Raw genomic sequence first — 19,647 nt, 5'->3', positions numbered from 1 at the left:
TGCTGTTTGCCCCCAAACCTAGATTTGTTACACTATCTCACCCTTGTTATTATATTATATTCCTGAACCTGGTGTTTTGAGCTACAGTTCCCACCAGCCCTGGTCACCTCAGCCTGGGGTGCTGGGAACTGTAGTTCAAAATATTTGTAGAATACCAGGTTGGGGAAGGTTGTGTCACCCATTTGCCTCTATACATCTACGGTAAGGAAAAGTGTGAAGATTTTAGTGGAAGAGGCATTTATTCAAGCTGCTGCTATTGTTGCTATTTTATAATAAACAAAGCTATGTATCTCTACAAAGAGATTACGAACTGGATACAACTGGAGGGGAAGGGCAGATCTAGTAAGCAGCTGATGCTGTCAGACATGAGAACAGCAATTTAACACACTTTTCAGTTACAATTAACTAATTAATTAATATACTGATGGCGTGCCAAAGTGGCTTCTAAGCAGCTGACAAGCATAAAATCAATTATAAGATAGCCACGCATAATTAAAATACACAATACAGCAGTCCCATCATAGCATTAAATACATCCAGAATTAAAACATTCAGTAAAGCAAATAATTGGTGCTAGGTTCAGATCTTGTTTGTCTGCTTGACAGGGCAGTCCTAACGAGGGGACATAGAGGAACAACACGGCACATCTACTGCTATATCCCAAGTGCTGCTGGCTAATGCAGAAGGTGGGATTGCTTTGGGTTTTGTCTTTGATATGCCACTTTGGGGGAAAGCCACCAACATCTTATGTAGGGGTTATATTACTACCACCCACTATGATGAAGCTGGGGCATCTGCTGCAGCCCCCCCCCCCCCGCAGGGTGGGTGGGTGAAGTTTGGGTTATCCATACTTGAAATAAATGAACAAAGCAAGTATTATGAACTCATTTGAAGGCTGCAGGTATATACATTAAAAAATTGCATGCAAGTACAATGACAGTGTTTTGGGGAAAAGTATGCTTTAACTCTATTTTAAAGGGAATGTACATTTGAACATGTACATTCCTCTAAGTAAGCAAAAGAGAAACTTTCTCACTACCAGCTAGTGATGACTGTGATGCAAATGCCCCTCTCTTTATAGGTGTTCTGTAATAAGATTACTAAAGTATAGTACATGTATACTTAAAAACAGAACACTTGCTACAATAAACTTCCAGAGAGTAACCAGACAAATTATTTTACTGCTTTTCAGTATGTACTGCAGGATAACAAACAATACGTTTAATCTAGACAGGAAATTACCAACATGAACCACCACTCAGTAAAGTCAAAGTACTAAACTGGCTGAAATCCAAGTAATTTGGGCTAAATGGGTTGTATGCAGCTCTGGCTATGTGTCAGTTATTGTATGTATTTTTGAGTTGCACGCTCCAAATCTAGGTTTTCTGTTGTTCTCCACACACTAAAAGCTTGTGTGCCCCCAAGGCAGCGGTATTAAGAAATATTTCTATATTCTTCATTTAGTGTTCTGCTCAATTGGAAGCTCACATTTATATCAGAAATATTTTACTGCTATGCATCACAACTAAGGAAGAGAAATATGTCAGTTTCAGATTCCAGCCTCTTCAGTTCTCCATATTTCCACATCAGTCTGTGATCTTTTGTAAAGTCCCCATGAAAATTCATCACCATTTTAGTGTGAACTGCTCCTGATATTTTTCTTAATGTATAGTTTTGCAAAGCAATTCTTACTAATCTAATGCAAACATTTTGTATGCTGTTTTCACTAATATATGCATTTTAATGCACATTTTACCCCAATAAATGCATTTCTGTACACGTTACTTGCATTGTAAAATTCATGGAAGTGCAAATTTTGAAGTATGGCTGTGTTCCAGTTGGCATAATGTTACCTCCCAAAACTGGTGAAATGATTCCCAGGCCAATGAAGGGATTCTGGTCTTACCTCAGCTTGGGAATTCATTGGCAACACTGAGGTGTCGTTCTCTGTATTCCCAGCAGGGGCATTACTTGGTGAACTGGGACCTGAAACTGGTGAACTGCTACTGACTGATGATTCTGGGGGTGGAAAGAAGAAATAAAAATAAGTACACATAGTATTTCGGAAATATCAGCTACAGCAAACAGCGTGTTACTACTACTACTACTACTTCCTGCTCTTCCTCTCAAAGGAATATAATATAAGGGTGGCATATAAGACAACTAAGTTCTATTTGAAATGTATTTTTTTATTCACTCTCAGAATCAATTCCATGATTCTTCCACTAGACAAAGGGCACAATTTATAACTCGGGCAATTCTACCCCCTCTCACTGCTGCCTCAGAGATAGCAAGTTACTCAGCGGCAGGAAAATACTGAAAGGGAGTTACTAATGAGTAAAGGAAAAGGAAGTACCTTTGGCTGCATTCTCTGCTGCCTCTGTGAGAGATCAGCATGACAGAGATACTGGACACTCAAAGGTCATAATAACATGTCATCAATTCATGAGGCCTACTGCCATTCCTAGGCTGTTTGGATAAACCCCTGGAGGACTTCAGTTGTGAACCAGCCTTTATATGAGTAACTAATAAAAAACAATACCTCATTGGCAGTGCATCTCTGTCAGTGAACTCTGAGGGAAAGCATGAAGCTTAAAAGATCTTAACGTGGCGTTTTCATGGTTATATCTTATTTTGTTTTGATGCAGTACATTTCTGCATGCTTTCTAAAGAATAAAGGGCAGTTTTCACTAATATATCACACAATTGTTTAAAGATGTGAGGTCCTTATTGCAGCTGAGGAAAACAACAGTTGCTGAACTTAGATCCATGTGGTCAGTCAGTAAAAATATCACCCTTACTATCAATTTTAATGCAAACTTTATACTGAAAAGCAAGTAAAAAGACCAGCTCATTTTCTACTCATTTATTGTTGCCCATTTTATCTCTCTTTCATGCCTATTCCTAACAACTTTAGGGGTAGTGCAGCCCCTCCCCTTAAAAAACCCACAACATTTGTACCTTCAGTTGTAGTACATCTGTGAAATTTACACATTTTTAAATCATATTACAGTGAACCCCAGCATTTCATACAAAAGAAGGAATTTTTTAAAAAAAACTGATTTGAAAATTTTCTGAACCATACAAAGGATTAAATCCTTTGATTTAAAATAGTTCACTTCCCCTCATCAAACTCAACAACCCTGACTGTGTATCTTATGGGATGTAGTGTTAATTTTTCCAGAGGAATAAAGAACAAAGATGACCACTGTTTATTTTGTCCATCTGTCTGAGATGTCACACATTTCAGTTAACACTAGAACCTTTAGAAAAAAACCTTTAGAAAAGAACACAGAGCTCAAAAAACAATAACAACTATAAACTGGTGATAACTACTGAAAGATTGTTGGTCATTTTCCTAATAAAAGGATGCTTCCTTCTACCACCTAGTTTTGTGCAAACACTGATTTTGCAAAAAAAGAAGAAAAAGATTTTCATTAACATCAGAAGAATTGAATACATAGAGTTCTCCTCAGCATCAACTTTAAGATATGTATCATTTGGACTGACTTTTGTAAATTATCGGCATCATCTGATTTAATTTACACAACATAGGGCAAAGAGTAAAGGTAGCCATGGTAGCCTGGAAGAAAAATCCGAAAGTCCTTATTAGGGCAATATCTTTGTGGGGTCCACCAAAACGTAAATAGTATGCAAGGTTTTGAGTTCCCCAGAACCCTTTACCAGGCTAGATGTTTAAACTTACCAGATGCAGACATGGCTGGTTTGACAAACACCCAAAACCATTTTTTTGCCAGGAGTGGCCAGTGTGGTGGTGTGAAATTGCTCTTCCAACAACAGTGTCATTGTGGCTTCCTGGGACAGTGAGAGAACAGAAAAGGGCAGTGGCCTCACCCCTGCACCATCCCAGGAAGTAGATCCATGGCCCACCACACCAGCCGCTCCATCTACAAGTTTCAACATATAGCCTGATGAAGAGTTCTGGTGAACTCAAAAGCTTGCACACTACTCTGTGGCAATTTGGTTGTCTCAGTAAAGATATTACTCTAGTATGGACTTAATAAACATGCTCATTTATAACGATGATATTTCTCCCCAAATGCGAACAGGATCTCTCCGGTTCAGTCTTTCATTACCTGTCACCTCAAACAATCTTTTCTTGAAGGAGCAGACAACGGTTCCATCCTTTCTCCTGAGTAAAGGGCTGCTTCTCCTTTCCGTCACCTTTTGTTTTAATCTGGAGCGAACTTTTAAGTTGGGCTCGGAGGCTGGGAATGGAGACAACAAAATACATCTTTATGATACAGAAAGCTAGAGGTCAGGAAGTGGGAATAAATAGTTTTTCTCCCTCTTAAATCATAAGCAAGTAGGCAAGTCAATGGCACAGTAGGATATCAGTTATAAATAGTTTTTATTCATAAGCATGTTTTACTCTCCAACTTTTTTTTAAACTGTATTCACCTTCACAACATCCTGTAAGGCAGAGCAATATTATTTAATGGATGGAGTCTTGGGCTTGACTAGAGGCCAGGTACTAAATTCATGTCAGAGGTCACATATGAACAAAAAGAAAGGGGGGGTCAAACTCCAAGATGCTAAATAATGATTTATTTTCAAAATGCCGGATGCATTTCAAGTAATAGCCCTTCATCAGACACAGTGCTATATGCCAGCTCACATCATGAGAGATTCCTGTAGTCCCAAAGCAGCTTCTCATATTAAAAAATGCTAACAAGATGTTTATTATTTTAAATCCTAGGTCCTACATACTGCTCCTGGTGTTTCCGTAAGCACCATTCCAGGGTTGTAAGGCAGGGATGGGCAGCCTGTGCCCCTCCAGCTGTTGCTGAACTCCCATCAGCTCTAGCCAGTATGCCCCATGGTTGGGGAAGATGGAAGTTGGAGTCCAGCAACATCTGGAGGGCACAGCTTCTCCATCCCTGCTCTAAGGGGAAAGCTAATGGGTAAATAGGGGGTCTACAATAATTTCTCTTGATGTGTTTTTCTTTGGGCTAAAGCATTTGCAAGATCTGGCTCTGATTTCTGGTCCCAGGTAACTGGAGTTTACAGTGGTACCTCAGGTTAGGTACTTAATTCGTTCCGGAGGTCTGTTCTTAACCTGAAACTGTTCTTAACCTGAGGTACCACTTTAGCTAATGGGGCCTCCTGCTGCTGCCTGAAGCAAAGTTCTTAACCCGAGGTACTATTTCTGGGTTAGCAGAGTCTGTAACCTGAAGCATATGTAACCTGAAGCGTATGTAACCTGAGCTACCACTGTAATCCTCCCCCAACATAACCATTTCCCTGACACATTGCATATCCCTGACCACCATTACCCCCTGCTATTAACTGTGTAGATGGGGGAGAAGAGGAAAAGGCAATTGGTGGTGGCTACTGGCAATGATGGCTACGCTGTGCCTCCACAGTCAGGGGCAGTGTGGTTCTGAATACCAATTGCTAGAGACAGCAGAAGGGGAGAGGGCTCTCCTGCTTGCGTCCTGCTCGCAGGCTTCCCAGAGGCATCTGGTTGGCCACTGTGAAAAGGGGATCCAGGACTCAGTGGCTATTGGCCTGATCCAGTAAGCTCTTCTTATGTTCTTAAATACAATGTGAGTACTTTTCTTCCACCCTCCCATGGTTAATGCTAACTTCAGGGAGGATTTCAATTGAAGAAACAGCAAGGGAGATGTTACCCAGGACAAGATCCCAATGCCAACTCTCTTCCCCACAGCTCCTTTTAAGGACAGAAAACAATATTGGCAGTCTGATCAGACACCTCCCACGTAACACCTAGTTCATCACCTTTCAACAGAAATGAACTCTTAAAAGTGCTTCATTTCACCAGTGACAGTAAAGCAGTTCTGTTTTTAATGTTTGCAAAACAAATACCTGCTCCCTAAGAAAACCTGCCCTATCAGCATGCAAAAGCACTGCACTATCACCAAGTTGTTTTTCTCTCTTTCAACCTATAATCCCACCTGACAATAATTACAATTTGCAGTGAAGTCATCTCTGGCTTCGACTCAATTTACTTGTAGGGTTATATTCTATTTATAGGTCTCCATGTTCCTCCAACTGCTGAAGTTTTCCATATTGGTGCCTGAATGATGGGATGTACTCTTCAGGACCTGAAGAAAAAGCTCCTCACCATTTCACTAGGGAGAAGTCCCACTTGCCTCTGAATGTGTTTTCATGCCCAGCTGCTTTGATTGCCTTTCTATTTTTAACCACCGCCCCATCGCACTCTGCATTTCAATCAATAGCATAAACACAAGACCGCCTTTCTGTGGAGGACTGAATTTATGCTCCAGTGGAAAAGATAAACTACTTCCATTAAAGATGAAGCATCGTTATTTAAATGAAAACTATTTCACAACAGGGGTAGAAATCAGATTCCTACCTCACCCCTTGCTGGAAGAAAGGAAAGAAATTAAAAACTTTACCAAATGAGAGAAAACACCTAGAATAGGAGTAAGCAACATGGTGCCCCCACCCACAGATGTTTTTAGACTGTAATCCTCACCATTAGCCATGTTGGCTGGGGATAATGAAAGTCCAGATCATCTGGGGGACTGCATGTTGCCTACCCCTGTCCTGAATATGTTCTTGATATACCTAGGACAACTGGACTAGAATTTAGCATGACTGTTTCAAACAGTACCTTGGTTTTTGTTTATTTATTGAATGCATATCTTGCAGGGAGGCAAACAACAAATGATTTTATCTATCTATGTATCTATTTATCTATCTATCTATCTATCTATCTAACCTTTAAAACAATTTCAATACAGAGGCAGACTGGGAAGAATCTCAATTTAAAATGCTTGTTAAAAAGAGGAAGGTAGATGCTGAAAAGACAACAGAAATTGCTCATGTCTAATATGCAATGGGAGGTGCCACAATGCTAAACACCAATTCCTATGCTGTGTGGAATGGACCTCCCAATAAGATGGCATCTGCAGGTGGCCCTCAACTGCACAGTGATTGACTGGGTATAGAAGGGGTGAGATAAACTTTCAGGTATCCTGCTTCCAATCTGTATTGGGCTTCATACATCAAAACCATCACCTTGAACCTAACCATGACCTTGATTTGGGGAGGAGGGCATCTGCAACATGGAGAAATTGACAGTAAGGTAAAGGTAAAGGGAACCCTGACCAGTAGGTCCAGTAGCGAATGACTCGGGTTGTGGCGCTTATCTTGCTTTACTGGCCGAGGGAGCCGGCGTACAGCTTCTGGGTTATGTGGCCAGCATGACTGGCGAACCAGAGCAGTGCACAGAAACACTGTTTACCTTCCCATCAGAGCGGTACCTATTTATCTACTTGCACTTTGATGTGCTTTTGAACTGCTAGGTTGGCAGGAGCAGGGACCGAGCAACGGCAGCTCACCCCGTCACGGGGATTCAAACCGCCAACCTTCTGATCGGCAAGCCCTAGGCTCTGTGGTTTAGACCACAGTGTCACCTGCGTCCCTTTAGAAATTGACAGTAGAGGCCCACAAATATCTTTGTCACAAACTCTGTCCTCTCCATTGTCTGGTACGTGTAAAAGGCTGGGGGACTGAAGCAGGGATTTCTCTTATTTGTGCTGGGAAATGCTTTATAAAGATTAGATTCTGACAGATAACAGACTATCATTCTCAAAAGATCCCAGCAACAAAACAGTTCTTTGTATCACTATGATTTGCTTGAATTGCAGATCATTACTTAATGAACCTCATCAGGAAGCATGAGAAGGTATACTATTTAATTGGTGTACAAAAAAGAATCTTGCAAACTGTAGTTAATTAAGGGTGTGGAGAATTTTAGCTCTATGAGGGAGAAACTACAACTCCCTGGATTCTTTGAGGGTACAGATTGTGCTCTGAATATATCTAGTCATAGTGAGCAAGTTCTTTATCTCCAGGCCATACGCTCATATATAAGAAACTAGAGTTTCAGAAAAGAACCTTTTGTCATTACTTAAGATGGTATTATAAATGGAACATTTAGCTTGTGGGCTGTACTTAAAAAACAGGACCATAAATGTCCAAATTACTAAATTTGGCCATGGCGCTTTTTATTGTGACATGCCCCAATTTCTCAGTGATACCATAATTTGTGACAATCTATTTAAGAAAGGTGATATGAGTACAGAACTTTGGTACATCCAGAGAGGGAGGGGGGACCACAACTGGTGTACAAAATAAAAATAAAAGTTGCCTGTTGTTGTTTGTTTTGTTTGGAAAGTGCAACACTGTTATCTGCATAATGAGACCCATTATGGCATAATGAGGCTAGGCTCAAATGCCTGCTCAGCCATGAAGCTTCTCTGGTGACCCTGGGTCAGGGCAGCACAACCTACCTCACAAGGTTAACATGCTAAATTGAGGGAGGTATGTTGTCTTTGGCTCCTTGTAGATAAAGGTGGGGCATAAGTGTGTTAAATATAAGAAAGGCTGCGGGGGAAAGGAAAAATGCTACCTCTTCATAGTACCTGAGGATTTGCCTCACTAAGAAAGTTGATTAAAATAAGCTCACATTAAGATTTGGTCTGGAGTTATAACAACAGCAAAACTTTATTAGCTTCATACACAATGTAAAACCTTCCATCTGGTAGAGTAATTTAGCAGAATTAATTGTATACCACCATAAGTCAATGAGACACTGAGGAAAACCATTGAAATGCTATTTCCTTTCCTTTGGAAGGGAATTATGTACAATTTCGGCATGATTTGCATTGCTAACAGTGAAATCCAACTGGGAGGAATCACTCTCATTTATATTACTTTCCCATGAGAAAATCAAGAGAGAACTATAAAGCTTGTGCTGTTATTCATAAATAGCTCTGAAATACTTAGAGCTTTCGGCTTTAGCCAAGACATGCTACTTGGCAGCAAGAACCTCTAATCACAGGGCTGATCACATATCCAATGTTAAGTGTGCTTCTTTGTAACTTCAAATGTATCTTTGTTCAATAACCTAAATAATCTGTTTTAGAGGTCTTGACTACTACGGCCACAACTATGAAGTCCTAGGGCTTCCTGCACTCTCAGAGTGCTGGGAGTTTTTACTGTAGAGTGGAAACACTCCTTCATGGGCCAGTTTGTATAAGTAAAATGAGATTCTCCTGATTCTCATGTAGCTTTATGGAGATTTGGGTAGCACAGTTCACTATCTTTCTACCTTTCTTTTTGCAGATCTGTCATAGTGGGTCATCAGAACCTCAAATTATGCAGTTTCCTGAAAGGAGGAGGAAGTTGATCATTTCCCCACCTGACCCAGTGAAGAGTAATTATCAAGCTGCATGCTGGCCTCACATTGGAGCAATCACTATTGTTCACTAATGCTAGTAGTATCATGAGGAAGTAACTGGAGAACCTACAGTTCTCCCAACCTGGTTCTTTCCAGAGGTTTTGGACTACAACCCCCATCAGCCTGAGCTGTCATGGCCAATGGTCAGGAATTATGGGAATTGTAGTTGAAAACCTTTGGAGGGCATAAGGCTGTGGAAGGCTGCCTTGTAACATGTGGGAATATGTGCTACCAATGGGTGCAGTTTGATCAGCAGAACGGGGATGAAAAAAAATGCAGAACAAGCATGTATTCCACATGCCAAAAAGATGTAAAGTTGTTTGAGTTTCCAAAAAAAAGGAGACTAATTATTAGACACTGCCTGGGAAGAAGAAATCAAAGGCAAATGTATAAATCTGATTCTCAACTCTGCAATGTTTCACCAGGCACTTGAGAAGAGAGTTCAGTATTTTCAGAAAATGCCTTCTAATTATGACCGCCACTATTTCAACCATATAAAAATCAATCTCAAGTTACACTTTGTTTCTAAACAATCAGTACTTTCGGCATTTTATACAATGGGAATTCGTCATTTTATACAATGGCAATGCTACCTATGATGTAAGCGAGCTTTGTACTGTACAGACTGAGAGCCAGTTCTGATATAACGCTTAGTACATTTTATCTGTGGGAGATGTGAGCAATGCAATTTCATCCTTTCTGGATTCCAGTGCCCATTTTGAACTCCAACCACATACACCAAGTGTGGGGAAGCTTTAGCCCTCCAAATTTCACTGAACTACAACTCCCATCACCCCTGGCCATTGGTCATGTTTACTGGACCTGAACCTATAGTTTACCCCTACACCTGGTCCCCAAGTATCCTCCTTAGCCTCAAAAGCATATTCAGATGGGTACCGTTGATTCACTTGATATACTCAGCCCAACCAGAAGCACTCCTGTCTGTGCTCTAGAGGAATTCTGAAACAGGCCTAGTCAGCATAATTAGTTGCAGCAGCAGCAGCAGCAGCAGCTGGTGTGCTAGGGTGGAGCTATGGAGCTGTCCTCCTGGCACTGGCTTTGCTGTAGCTTGCCTGGACATGACTGGGGCAGAGCAAGGGGTTGGTTAGGTAAGGACTGTGCACACACATCAGCAGAGCCAACTCAGTCCTCCCAACAGTGTGTCTAGCTGTCCTCCCCACTCCATCTCCATCTCCATCTCCATCTCCATCTCCATCTCCATCTCCATCTCCATCTCCATCTCAGTAAGTGGTAGCTATGTTGGGGCTGGGAAAGCTCTGTCCCACTATACAATCCACTAATTATTTGTCTCCCAACCTAACTCCCCTCTTCTTCTCATAAACAGAGCAATACGCAGGCCAGACTGAGTCAAAATATTGCTAACCTACCCATCCCATCTCCTCTCTTACAGTTTGTGTGATCATATATGTGTGTGTGTGTGTATTCAGCTGTAGAAAGCAACTGGATGGAGCCCTTAACCAGACTTCCTAAATAATCAGCTTTTTTCAGTCCAAATATACAGCTGTGAACTCAGAACCACACAGTTTGACAGTTGTGTGTTAACGTTTAATTTAACAGTTGTGATAGGTAAGAATCCCTGTCCCCCCCGCCCGCCCCAAGCCTACAGACAAAACAAAAGTTAATGCCTATGAAGCAGCAGCCTCAAAATTAGATTAAAACATCACACAGTCAGCATCAACAAACCTGCTCGCTAAGAACGAGTATCTCTGACCATTCATAGCCCAGGAACAGGGAAAGGAGGGAGAGGAAAGACCACTTCTTGTGACAAAGGTCAAACATTTGCGGGCAAAGAACCTGTCTATACATATGAGTGGTTCATGGGACAGCTTTGTCTGGTATGGTCCCAGGAGGATGTCGTAGGCTCCAGAATGTCCCTTTTGCCTAAGGGATGGCCCCATAGCCATCCTGATCAGTTTAGGGTCATTTCACTCGTGTCATCCTGGTTCCTGTTGCTTTTTCCTCTAAAACTGTTAGGCAATCATTGGGAGCTTTGTGAATATGTAGCTGAGGGCAGAAATTAGGACCACTTCAATTAGGGGCCCCACGTTGCTTACTTAAACAGGATACATACAATACACGAACCAATTCTTAAGAGATGCAGTAAAACAAAATGGGAATTTTCCTAACACATAGCTCACTGTACTGATGTTCTGCCTATGCTTTCTTTTTTTAGTTTGAAAACCTGTCACATAAACAGAAGAACAGAAGTGACCAAAAATGAGATCAGCTCATTATTCATCTGTGTATGTCATATGTTGTGTTTCAAAAAGAGCCTCGTAGTTGTGCATTTTCTCTGTAGCTGACGTATGGCGTGCCCAAATATTTGGAATAATGTATAGAAAACATCTGGCTTTAATTATATTGTAGCCCTCTTATGCAGACAATGAGAATTGAATTAAGGAATATTTATAAACCCCCACAGAGATGTAAAAGTATTAACAGCTGCACCAGAACAATACTGTTAAAATGTTTGAAAATGTTTGGCCTTACCAATCAACAATTTTACACCTCATAAATATCAATAATGCTTTTTTAAAAAGAGAAATACATTTTTTAAAAAGGGTGGAGGGGGCAATTTAAATGTTCAAACTGTAGTATAATCCAGGCAGGAATAATATGTTTATATATTATATTGGGACTGGAGAAAATATAATTGAAATAGCATTCTTTGGGCTGAACCCCTTCATTTTTATATATGTAATCAGCATTTTAGTGTCAATTTCTCCTAATAAACACATTCTTTTATATATATTGAATAATAAACACATTTTACAAACAATATTCTCAAATAAAATGCATTTTTGTATGTTTTCCCCAATATACGTGTTTTGTGCACCTCTCTCCTCCCCACAAATATGCATTTTTGTATAAATTGTTTGTTTGAAGACCTGCATTGCAAAATTCATAGAAGTGTGAATTTTGAAATATATCTGCATTTGGGGCAGGGTAGTGACAAAATCAGGGCTGCACAGGTACACCAGTGGAATTGGCTCTGCCCTTGTGTATACACAACCCCGACCCCCTTGCTCCACCCCAACCATATCCAGGAAGCTGCAGCAACACCGGTGTCAGGAGAGTGGTTCTACTCCACCACACCAGGTCTGAGGGACAGTGGACCAGCCCACGGCTGAAAAAGGTTGCTGACCGCTGGTCTTGCTAATCTCCTCTATGCATTTGAAACACAACCAACAACTGCCTTTGAGCATTTAGTGTGAGTAATTCATACCATGCATGCACAATATTGAAGCACATGGTTGCAATACTTAAATTTATGAACAGAAGAACATTTATGGGGCAATGGAGCTCACCTTGGGTTGCACCTGGACATTACAAGCTTTTTTGAGCTAGTCATTCAAAGTTTATCAGCCCTTCTAATGCAAATATGCAACAGAATACAAAAGTGAAATTAGTGGTATGCAATATTCTCATTAGAAGGTGGTTTAAATTTTAGCTTTGTCAGTGAATATATCCTAGATAACTTTGATATTGGATGTTCCTTTACGTTCACATTGTATCTGAAGGTCAAATTAAGCTTCATATTGGTTAAAAAATGTTTGAGGCAGAACCGAGCTGGAATTTAAGTTAAGTTTATTATACTCACCGGTTTTTCGAAGCGGGAAATCATCCTTGGCCTCTTGTGCTCCTGGTAACGTGTATTTGTAGGAAGGGGACGTTCCACTAAGGGGAGGAGAACTTTGATCCAAAGAGGTATGGTGGGCAGCCCTACAGAAGACACAGATGGTCAATGCAATGTCTGACGTTATGTGAATTAACAATTTATACATGCAAGTTACAGAAAATGTTAAAGCTATAGATGCAGCTTGATTCTTCCAAGTGTGCAAAAAGCCTATGGGGCACACATAGTTATGGGGCACACGTAGCTAACAGTAAGTTATGGACTGCTCAGACTTCACAATCATTTTTCTCTGGGTAATTCATAAAATGCACGTAAGAGAAGTGTCATGGCAGTGCAGATAAAATTTGCCATTGGACTAGTCATTTCAGTATCATTAATAGAGACCGACTCATGTACGCTGCATGCATATATCAAGATTTTCACATGGCACCTTCATTACGTATCTTTAGGCACCGGGCAAAAACATCTCTCTCTCAAAAACATCAGCAAAAACAAGACCTTCGGCTGATTAACATTAAATGTGTTTGTTGGAGTGGGCTTAGTGGTTTGTTTTGTTCTTCTTGTTGTTCTTATTATATATTTCATATTCTCATTTTATGTTGTGAACTGCCCTGTGATCTTCAAATGAAGGGTGGTATACAAATTTAATTTTTTTAAAAAAGTAAAGTATTGTTTTCCTTTAGTCTAGGGACAAAACAAATTCTTACAAAGAAAAAGAAAGTTTGGGTCCCCTATTTGGTGTGAAATATCTGCTTATGAGAAACCTCTTTTTGACAACTGAGCATAAAAAATAATAATAATACTTGCTGACATTCTCTATGTACCAAACCTGATGCCCTACTTAGTAAAAATGTCGGTTCCCTCGGCTTGAAGTGAGATGAGTTGCCTTTGACTAGACTTAACCATCCAGGGTTTTTACCTTTACCTACTTAGTATTCCACCAATCAAACTCAAACTTTTCTTTAAGTGAAAAAGGCAGTGAAGACATTTTAGAGTCAAGGAGCAGCCTAATTTATTCTGGTCTTCAGTCAAAGATTAATCAAGAAACTCATTTATAGTTGAAATGAGAACCATTTTTCCCCAAATTCTATTCCATTTATCCTATTAAGGTGTAGAATAAAACACCCGTTTTCATTTTTCTCAAGAATCTGCACAATAATATCAATCTGAATGCCTTGCTTGGCATTTTGAACAACAACAAAAAATCATCTGACTATTGTAATGAACTATTCAGAAAAATGGCATAAGCTAAAAGCAAATTCAAAGCCTCAAGATTGTTCAAGGATATCGGAGCAAAAATAGTGAATCTCAGTCCTGTTGATGGGAACAAGTGGTAGATTGTGTAATTTGATCCTGAATGTGGTCATTTTGGTTAAACACAGCTGTTTACATTGGTTACAAAACTAAAGAGTGTTGGCATATGTGAAATTCAATAGGGAAATATATCTCCCTATTGCTTTTATCAAGCCCTATTCGATACTAATGATACTTCCACAAATTAAATACTTCTAATAAGCTAAAAGGGGAGGGGGTCCTTTAGGCTGTCACTATTTTGTGGGAAGTACAGTATTCAATCACAAACCAGAAATTTAGTTTTGTCCAATCCAAGTGGACTAGAGCACTCTGTTGCCCTAGTGCAACAAATCCACTTAAACAGACTTTTTGTGGTTGGGAATGTGATGGGAATATACAGTGGTACCTCAGGTTAAGTACTTAAGTCGTTCCGGAGGTCCGTACTTAACCTGAAACTGTTCTTAACCTGAAGCACCACTTTAGCTAATGGGGCCTCCTGCTGCTGCCGCACCGCCGGAGCACAATTTCTGTTCTCATCCTGAAGCAAAGTGCTTAACCTGAAGCACTATTTCTGGGTTAACAGGGTCTGCAACCTGAAGCGTATGTAACCTGAAGCGTATTTAACCCAAGGTACCACTGTACTCTGAAAAGTGTAGGAAGAATGAACATTTGATGGGGAAGAGAGGTAACACCTTGCAAGCAAATCAGGATGAATGCTAAGTAAACAAGGCATCTGGTGGATCTACATGTTAGGTTTTTATAAGTAAAGTCAATATCCAGCAGAGGTACATTAGCCCTTAGGATGCAAAGATGATGATATGCAGCATCTTTCTCAGTTTGCTATCATTTTGGAATCTGGAACTTTTAAAACTTGCTTTTCCACTTTATCGGATGGGGAGGGTTTAAGATAGCAGAAGGCTAAACATACGTGTACCAGAGCTTGGGGTGCCGGCTAACGGAATGGTTCTTCCCATTGGCTGGAGAGTCTTTCGTTGCAGATTTGCTCAATAAAAACTCTTGAAGTTTCTGCTTCACTTCTGTACTGGCCACTGCTCCTAAAAGAAATAGGTTTGTTTCCCATGTTTCTAATTGTATAGAGTGTCCAGAATTCATTAAAAAAACCAAAACAGAGGCACATAAAAAAGCAACAGTTTTGCTAGAAAAAAATGTAAATATGAGCGTCAGACAATAGTTGTATCAAATAATGCCTTTCCCCTGATTTCCTTTCTTTAAAGAAGATGTCAAATACTGCAGTCATTAGAGAAAAATGAGAGCCTGGGTACTTAAAAAAATATTATGGATAGTTTTTGAAAGCACAGTATAAACTGGGGGGACACACTCTGAAACGTGTGTCAATGTGATCACTGAAGTAATACAGGTCTCTGAGAACCTTGTTTCAAAACTTTGAACATGGCATTATGCTACTGCTAAATTTATATAATTTCCCTTATAAGCTAAAAGCATATTTAAAGAATGTCACAACATTCTCTATTTTGCTAAATATTAGTACACACTTTATTATCAATGAGAAATTCCAGGGGGATAATGAATACATTTGGTGTTTATAAACTGTTACCCCATATAAATAATATTTTTGAAGCACTGAAACAGCTTAGTTTTCACTCCCATTCCATTTGCGAGGGGAATTATATGTATTTGCCTCCCCCTAGTGAGTATCACATTCCAGTAATGCCGTTTCTTTTTTTGAATTTATTTGCCTAAAAGCCACAGTAATAGAAGACTGTCAATTAAAATCATCGTGCCCTATCTATCTATCTACATTTCCATACAAATATTAGCAATGCAATTAATAGGGATGATTTTGGATTTTAATGGAACATACAATGCGGGCAGTTCCAAACTGTTGCTATTTTTGGGTGGGATTCAATCAAATTGTGGCAAATTTAGGTTGCACATTTATAATTGTTTGAGAGGTCCTGCACAACAAACCCACGAGAAATTAGACTTTTAGAATTAAGAAACATGATGGAAAAATGCACTGGGAAGTATGGAATAACACTTGCTTTGGCATAACATCCTCTAGCTTCCTCACAAACAAATTGGAATGAATGCTCATTAATTAGCCAGCATTGTCTAATCTCCCTGCAAACAAATCAGGATAAACGCTGAATAAACAAATCACTTGGAAGTGCCCTGGAACTGAATGGAATTATATTGCCAGGCCATATTTTTATATATGTAGTCATTTACTGGAGGGGCAGTGGTGGTGGAGGAAGCAGTAGTGAGCAAGCCAATAGAAGTTAGATAGCGTTTTTCAACTGGACCTTGGCTGAACAGATCTTACTTTCGCGGCTTCTTTCTTTGCTTCTGATTGGAGGAAGCTGCTCCCTGTGGTGCCTTTCCAGTTCCTGTTCTTGCCTTTGTTGCTCCAGTTTCTGCTCTTTCTCAATGAGTTCTTGCTGTTGCTTGATGGCTAAGAGTTCCTGTTGTAACTTGCAAAGAAGACATAGTCATAAGAAAGTATAGTCTTAAGGCCGGAGGTGGTCATGCCCAGCCACCACCCCACTTGCAGTCCATGGTCCTACAGCAAACAAAATCATCTGTGCATTAGTCCCTTTGAAAGCTACAGGAATTACTTTCTCTGGGACTAACTTGTCCCACTGATTTCAAGTGAATTCATAGTTGGATTGTATCTGTGCTGACTCAGAAGCACTCAGCCAATTTCACCAGGACTTACTCCCAAGTAAATCAAGAATATACTTGATGGCAGTATATATCATTGTTAAGCGAGCACTCATAAATGTGGTGATGGTTCCTGATGGCCAGGGTGGAAGGTGGTGGTGGTGAGCAGATTATTTATTCTTGCCGTACCAACTCTCAGGCTGGTGCAGTAGAGGGTCTTCACTGGGCCCTTTGCTAGGAAATGGTCTGACGTTGGATCCTGTGGATCTGCCACCATCCTGCTCTGCTGCACACCCACCATATCCCATTTCAGGGCCATATGACAGCTACCATTAATGGGAGATACTGCCAGCAGTAGTGTGTGCCCCACCATACCTTCGGTGGGCTCAGCAGGAGCTTCCACAGCTGCAAAGCCCACCAAACTGCAGCGGAGGCATCTCTGCTGAATCTTAACATCTGCCAGCAGCACAGATTATGGGACAGAATTGCTGCACCCCTTTAGCTGGATCAGGGCCAAAAGAAAAGTAATTTCCTTCTTTGCCTTCAGATTTCTTTTGCTCTTCCAGTCTAGTGTTCTGATTTTTCTCTTTTCAAGAAAAGTGCCATAAAATGTGACACAGCGCTATAATTATTGTTATCTTAGTGTTTTAATCTCCATATAATCAGATTTTTTCTTTTGTAAGAACATTTTTGTGCTATTTTTGCACATTTGCCATTGTGACCAAAGGCTCTGGTTGCTCTTCTCACACACCAAGCAAAGAGCAATTATTTCATGCCCAACTAATCACAGCTCTGAAGCACCGTGAGCTACAGATGGAGGCTATAAGCATGAGAGGCAAAAGCCCATCTTGGACTTCCTTGCATTGCTTAAGCAAAAGCCCTTATTTAATTTTTCATTCTTTTCAGCAGAGCTAACTTAAAAAGGTCACATTAACTGTTTCCATTTTAACAGGCACAGAGTCAGTCCAAAGCTAACAAGCATTTTACAAAGAGACTCGCCAAAGCTAACACAATTAAGGGCTAAACACAACTGGATGCCTTTGGTGACTCTTCTGAAGATCTCACCTTTTTTTATAGTTGTACCTTTTACAAATCTGGCCAAATTTCTGGATGCAGATAGGTAAAGGTAAAGGGACCCCTGACCATTAGGTCCAGTCGTTACCGACTCTTGGGTTGCGGTGCTCATCTCGCTTTATTGGCCAAGGGAGCTGGTGTACAGCTTCTGGGTCATGTGGCCAGCATGACTAAGCCGCTTCTGGCGAACCAGAGCAGCGCACGGAAACGCCGTTTATCTTCCTGCCGGAGCAGTACCTATTTACCTACTTGCACTTTGACGTGCTTTTGAACTGCTAGGTTGGCAGGAATAGCACAGTGCAAAATATGGCCGTGTGTCTTAAAGAAGGTCTTCTGTGCCTACCTGTCTGAATCAATCTGTGACCCCATACATAAGCGAAGAGAAGGAAACAACACACTTCTAAAGCAGACTGATACAGCTCTCAATGTGTTCATTATTTGGCTGGAAAGTTTTCAGAACATTCCAATTTGGAATACTATGCATTTCTGCAAAATACATGAATTTCAGGTGGCTCCCTCTGTTGTGCACCCCTGCAAACATTTTTATAAACACATTTGGGGGAATATCCACATGCTAACAAATGTGTGCGTTCACCGCATGAGCTACTCATATAGCTGAAGCTTCATTCTGCTGTATGGCATCCCAAGAGACAATGCCCTGAAGTCTTTGAACACTTAGCTTGCTGTGGTGCAATCTGGGAAAAGAAGAAACATGTTGCTACCTTTATGTGTTCCTGGATCTGAGCTTGGTGCTGTCGCGTCAGGTTCTCGTGCTGCTTTTGAAATTCTGCTATAAGGAGCTGTTTCTGAATTTGCTGCTGCTGCTGGATCAGGAGCAGTTCCTGCTGTAGCTGCTTTTCACGTATCATTGGGTCCACCATGGGAACCATCATCCTGAGATCTGTCCGCAGGTCTAATGGCGTGATAGGTTCTAATCCCACAGGAACCTCTGACTTCACATCCACTGATATACAAGGGGGGTGGGGAACAGAAAGGGTAGGGGGAGGGAGGGGAAAGATCAGATAGGAGTTTTATTAAATCATGATATTTGCCATTCACCAGCCATTGTCAGTCATACAGCCTGTTGAATGTTACCTTTTGGCAGCAACAGAAAGAGGACATCAGCATTTATTTCCATGGCCAGCTTGGAGAGGGCAAGGGATGACTCACTGAGGATTTGTGAGCATCCTTTGTGAGCACTAACAAGGCATGGTCACAAATCACCAATGGTTTTCAGAAGAATATAGGTTGCTATTTAACATAGGAAGCTACTTATACCAAGCTGGCTTTTAGTCCATCTGGCTCAATATTGTCCATTCTGACAGTGATTCTGCAGAGTTTCAAGCAGGGGTCTTTCTCTGCCATGCCTGGTGATGAGAAGGATAGCATGAACCTTCTGCATGCACTGGACTACTGAGCCACAGATCCTTCCTGTGATGGTTGCTGCAAGTGCTCAGCCACCCCAAGCGGTGACACATGCAGAGATGCAACAGGAATGATCTCCTACTCCATTTCTGAATGTGGAATGATTGAATGATTAATGATAACAATTGCAGAGATAGGGAAGAATTACCAGTCCCAGCCAGAGACTGACTGGAAGAAGGTAAGGCCAGAAAAGTAAATCATACAGAATAAATTTATAATAATAATAATAATTTTATTATTTGTCCCAGCCCATCTGATTGGGTTGCCCCAGCCAGACTGGGTGGCTACAGGGGACATC

At 40.7% G+C, this 19,647-nt stretch overlaps 1 protein-coding gene across 5 annotated transcripts in view; it reads right to left on the bottom strand.

Annotated features, from left to right (window-relative positions):
- The window catches only part of HDAC9 (histone deacetylase 9), a 497,559-nt gene that overhangs the window by 207,045 nt on the left and 270,867 nt on the right, over positions 1 to 19,647 (bottom strand). For 4 of the 5 annotated variants that reach the window (XM_080974605.1, XM_080974606.1, XM_080974608.1 and 1 more), the window contains 6 exons: positions 18,647 to 18,888; positions 16,513 to 16,660; positions 15,136 to 15,262; positions 12,879 to 13,000; positions 4,098 to 4,229; positions 1,907 to 2,019 (listed from right to left, as the gene is read on the bottom strand). In XM_080974605.1, coding sequence (XP_080830731.1) covers positions 1,907 to 2,019; positions 4,098 to 4,229; positions 12,879 to 13,000; positions 15,136 to 15,262; positions 16,513 to 16,660; positions 18,647 to 18,888 — 884 coding nt within the window. The remainder of the gene's footprint in view (positions 1 to 1,906; positions 2,020 to 4,097; positions 4,230 to 12,878; positions 13,001 to 15,135; positions 15,263 to 16,512; positions 16,661 to 18,646; positions 18,889 to 19,647) is intronic. The other variant, XM_080974609.1, reaches the window with a different exon arrangement.

This window comes from Podarcis pityusensis (genome assembly GCF_964106645.2).
Source record: "Podarcis pityusensis genome assembly, chromosome: 12".
NCBI lineage: Eukaryota > Metazoa > Chordata > Lepidosauria > Squamata > Lacertidae > Podarcis > Podarcis pityusensis.
The sequence above is the reverse complement of the archived record's forward strand: the minus strand, read 5'-3'. Positions and strand labels throughout refer to the sequence as shown.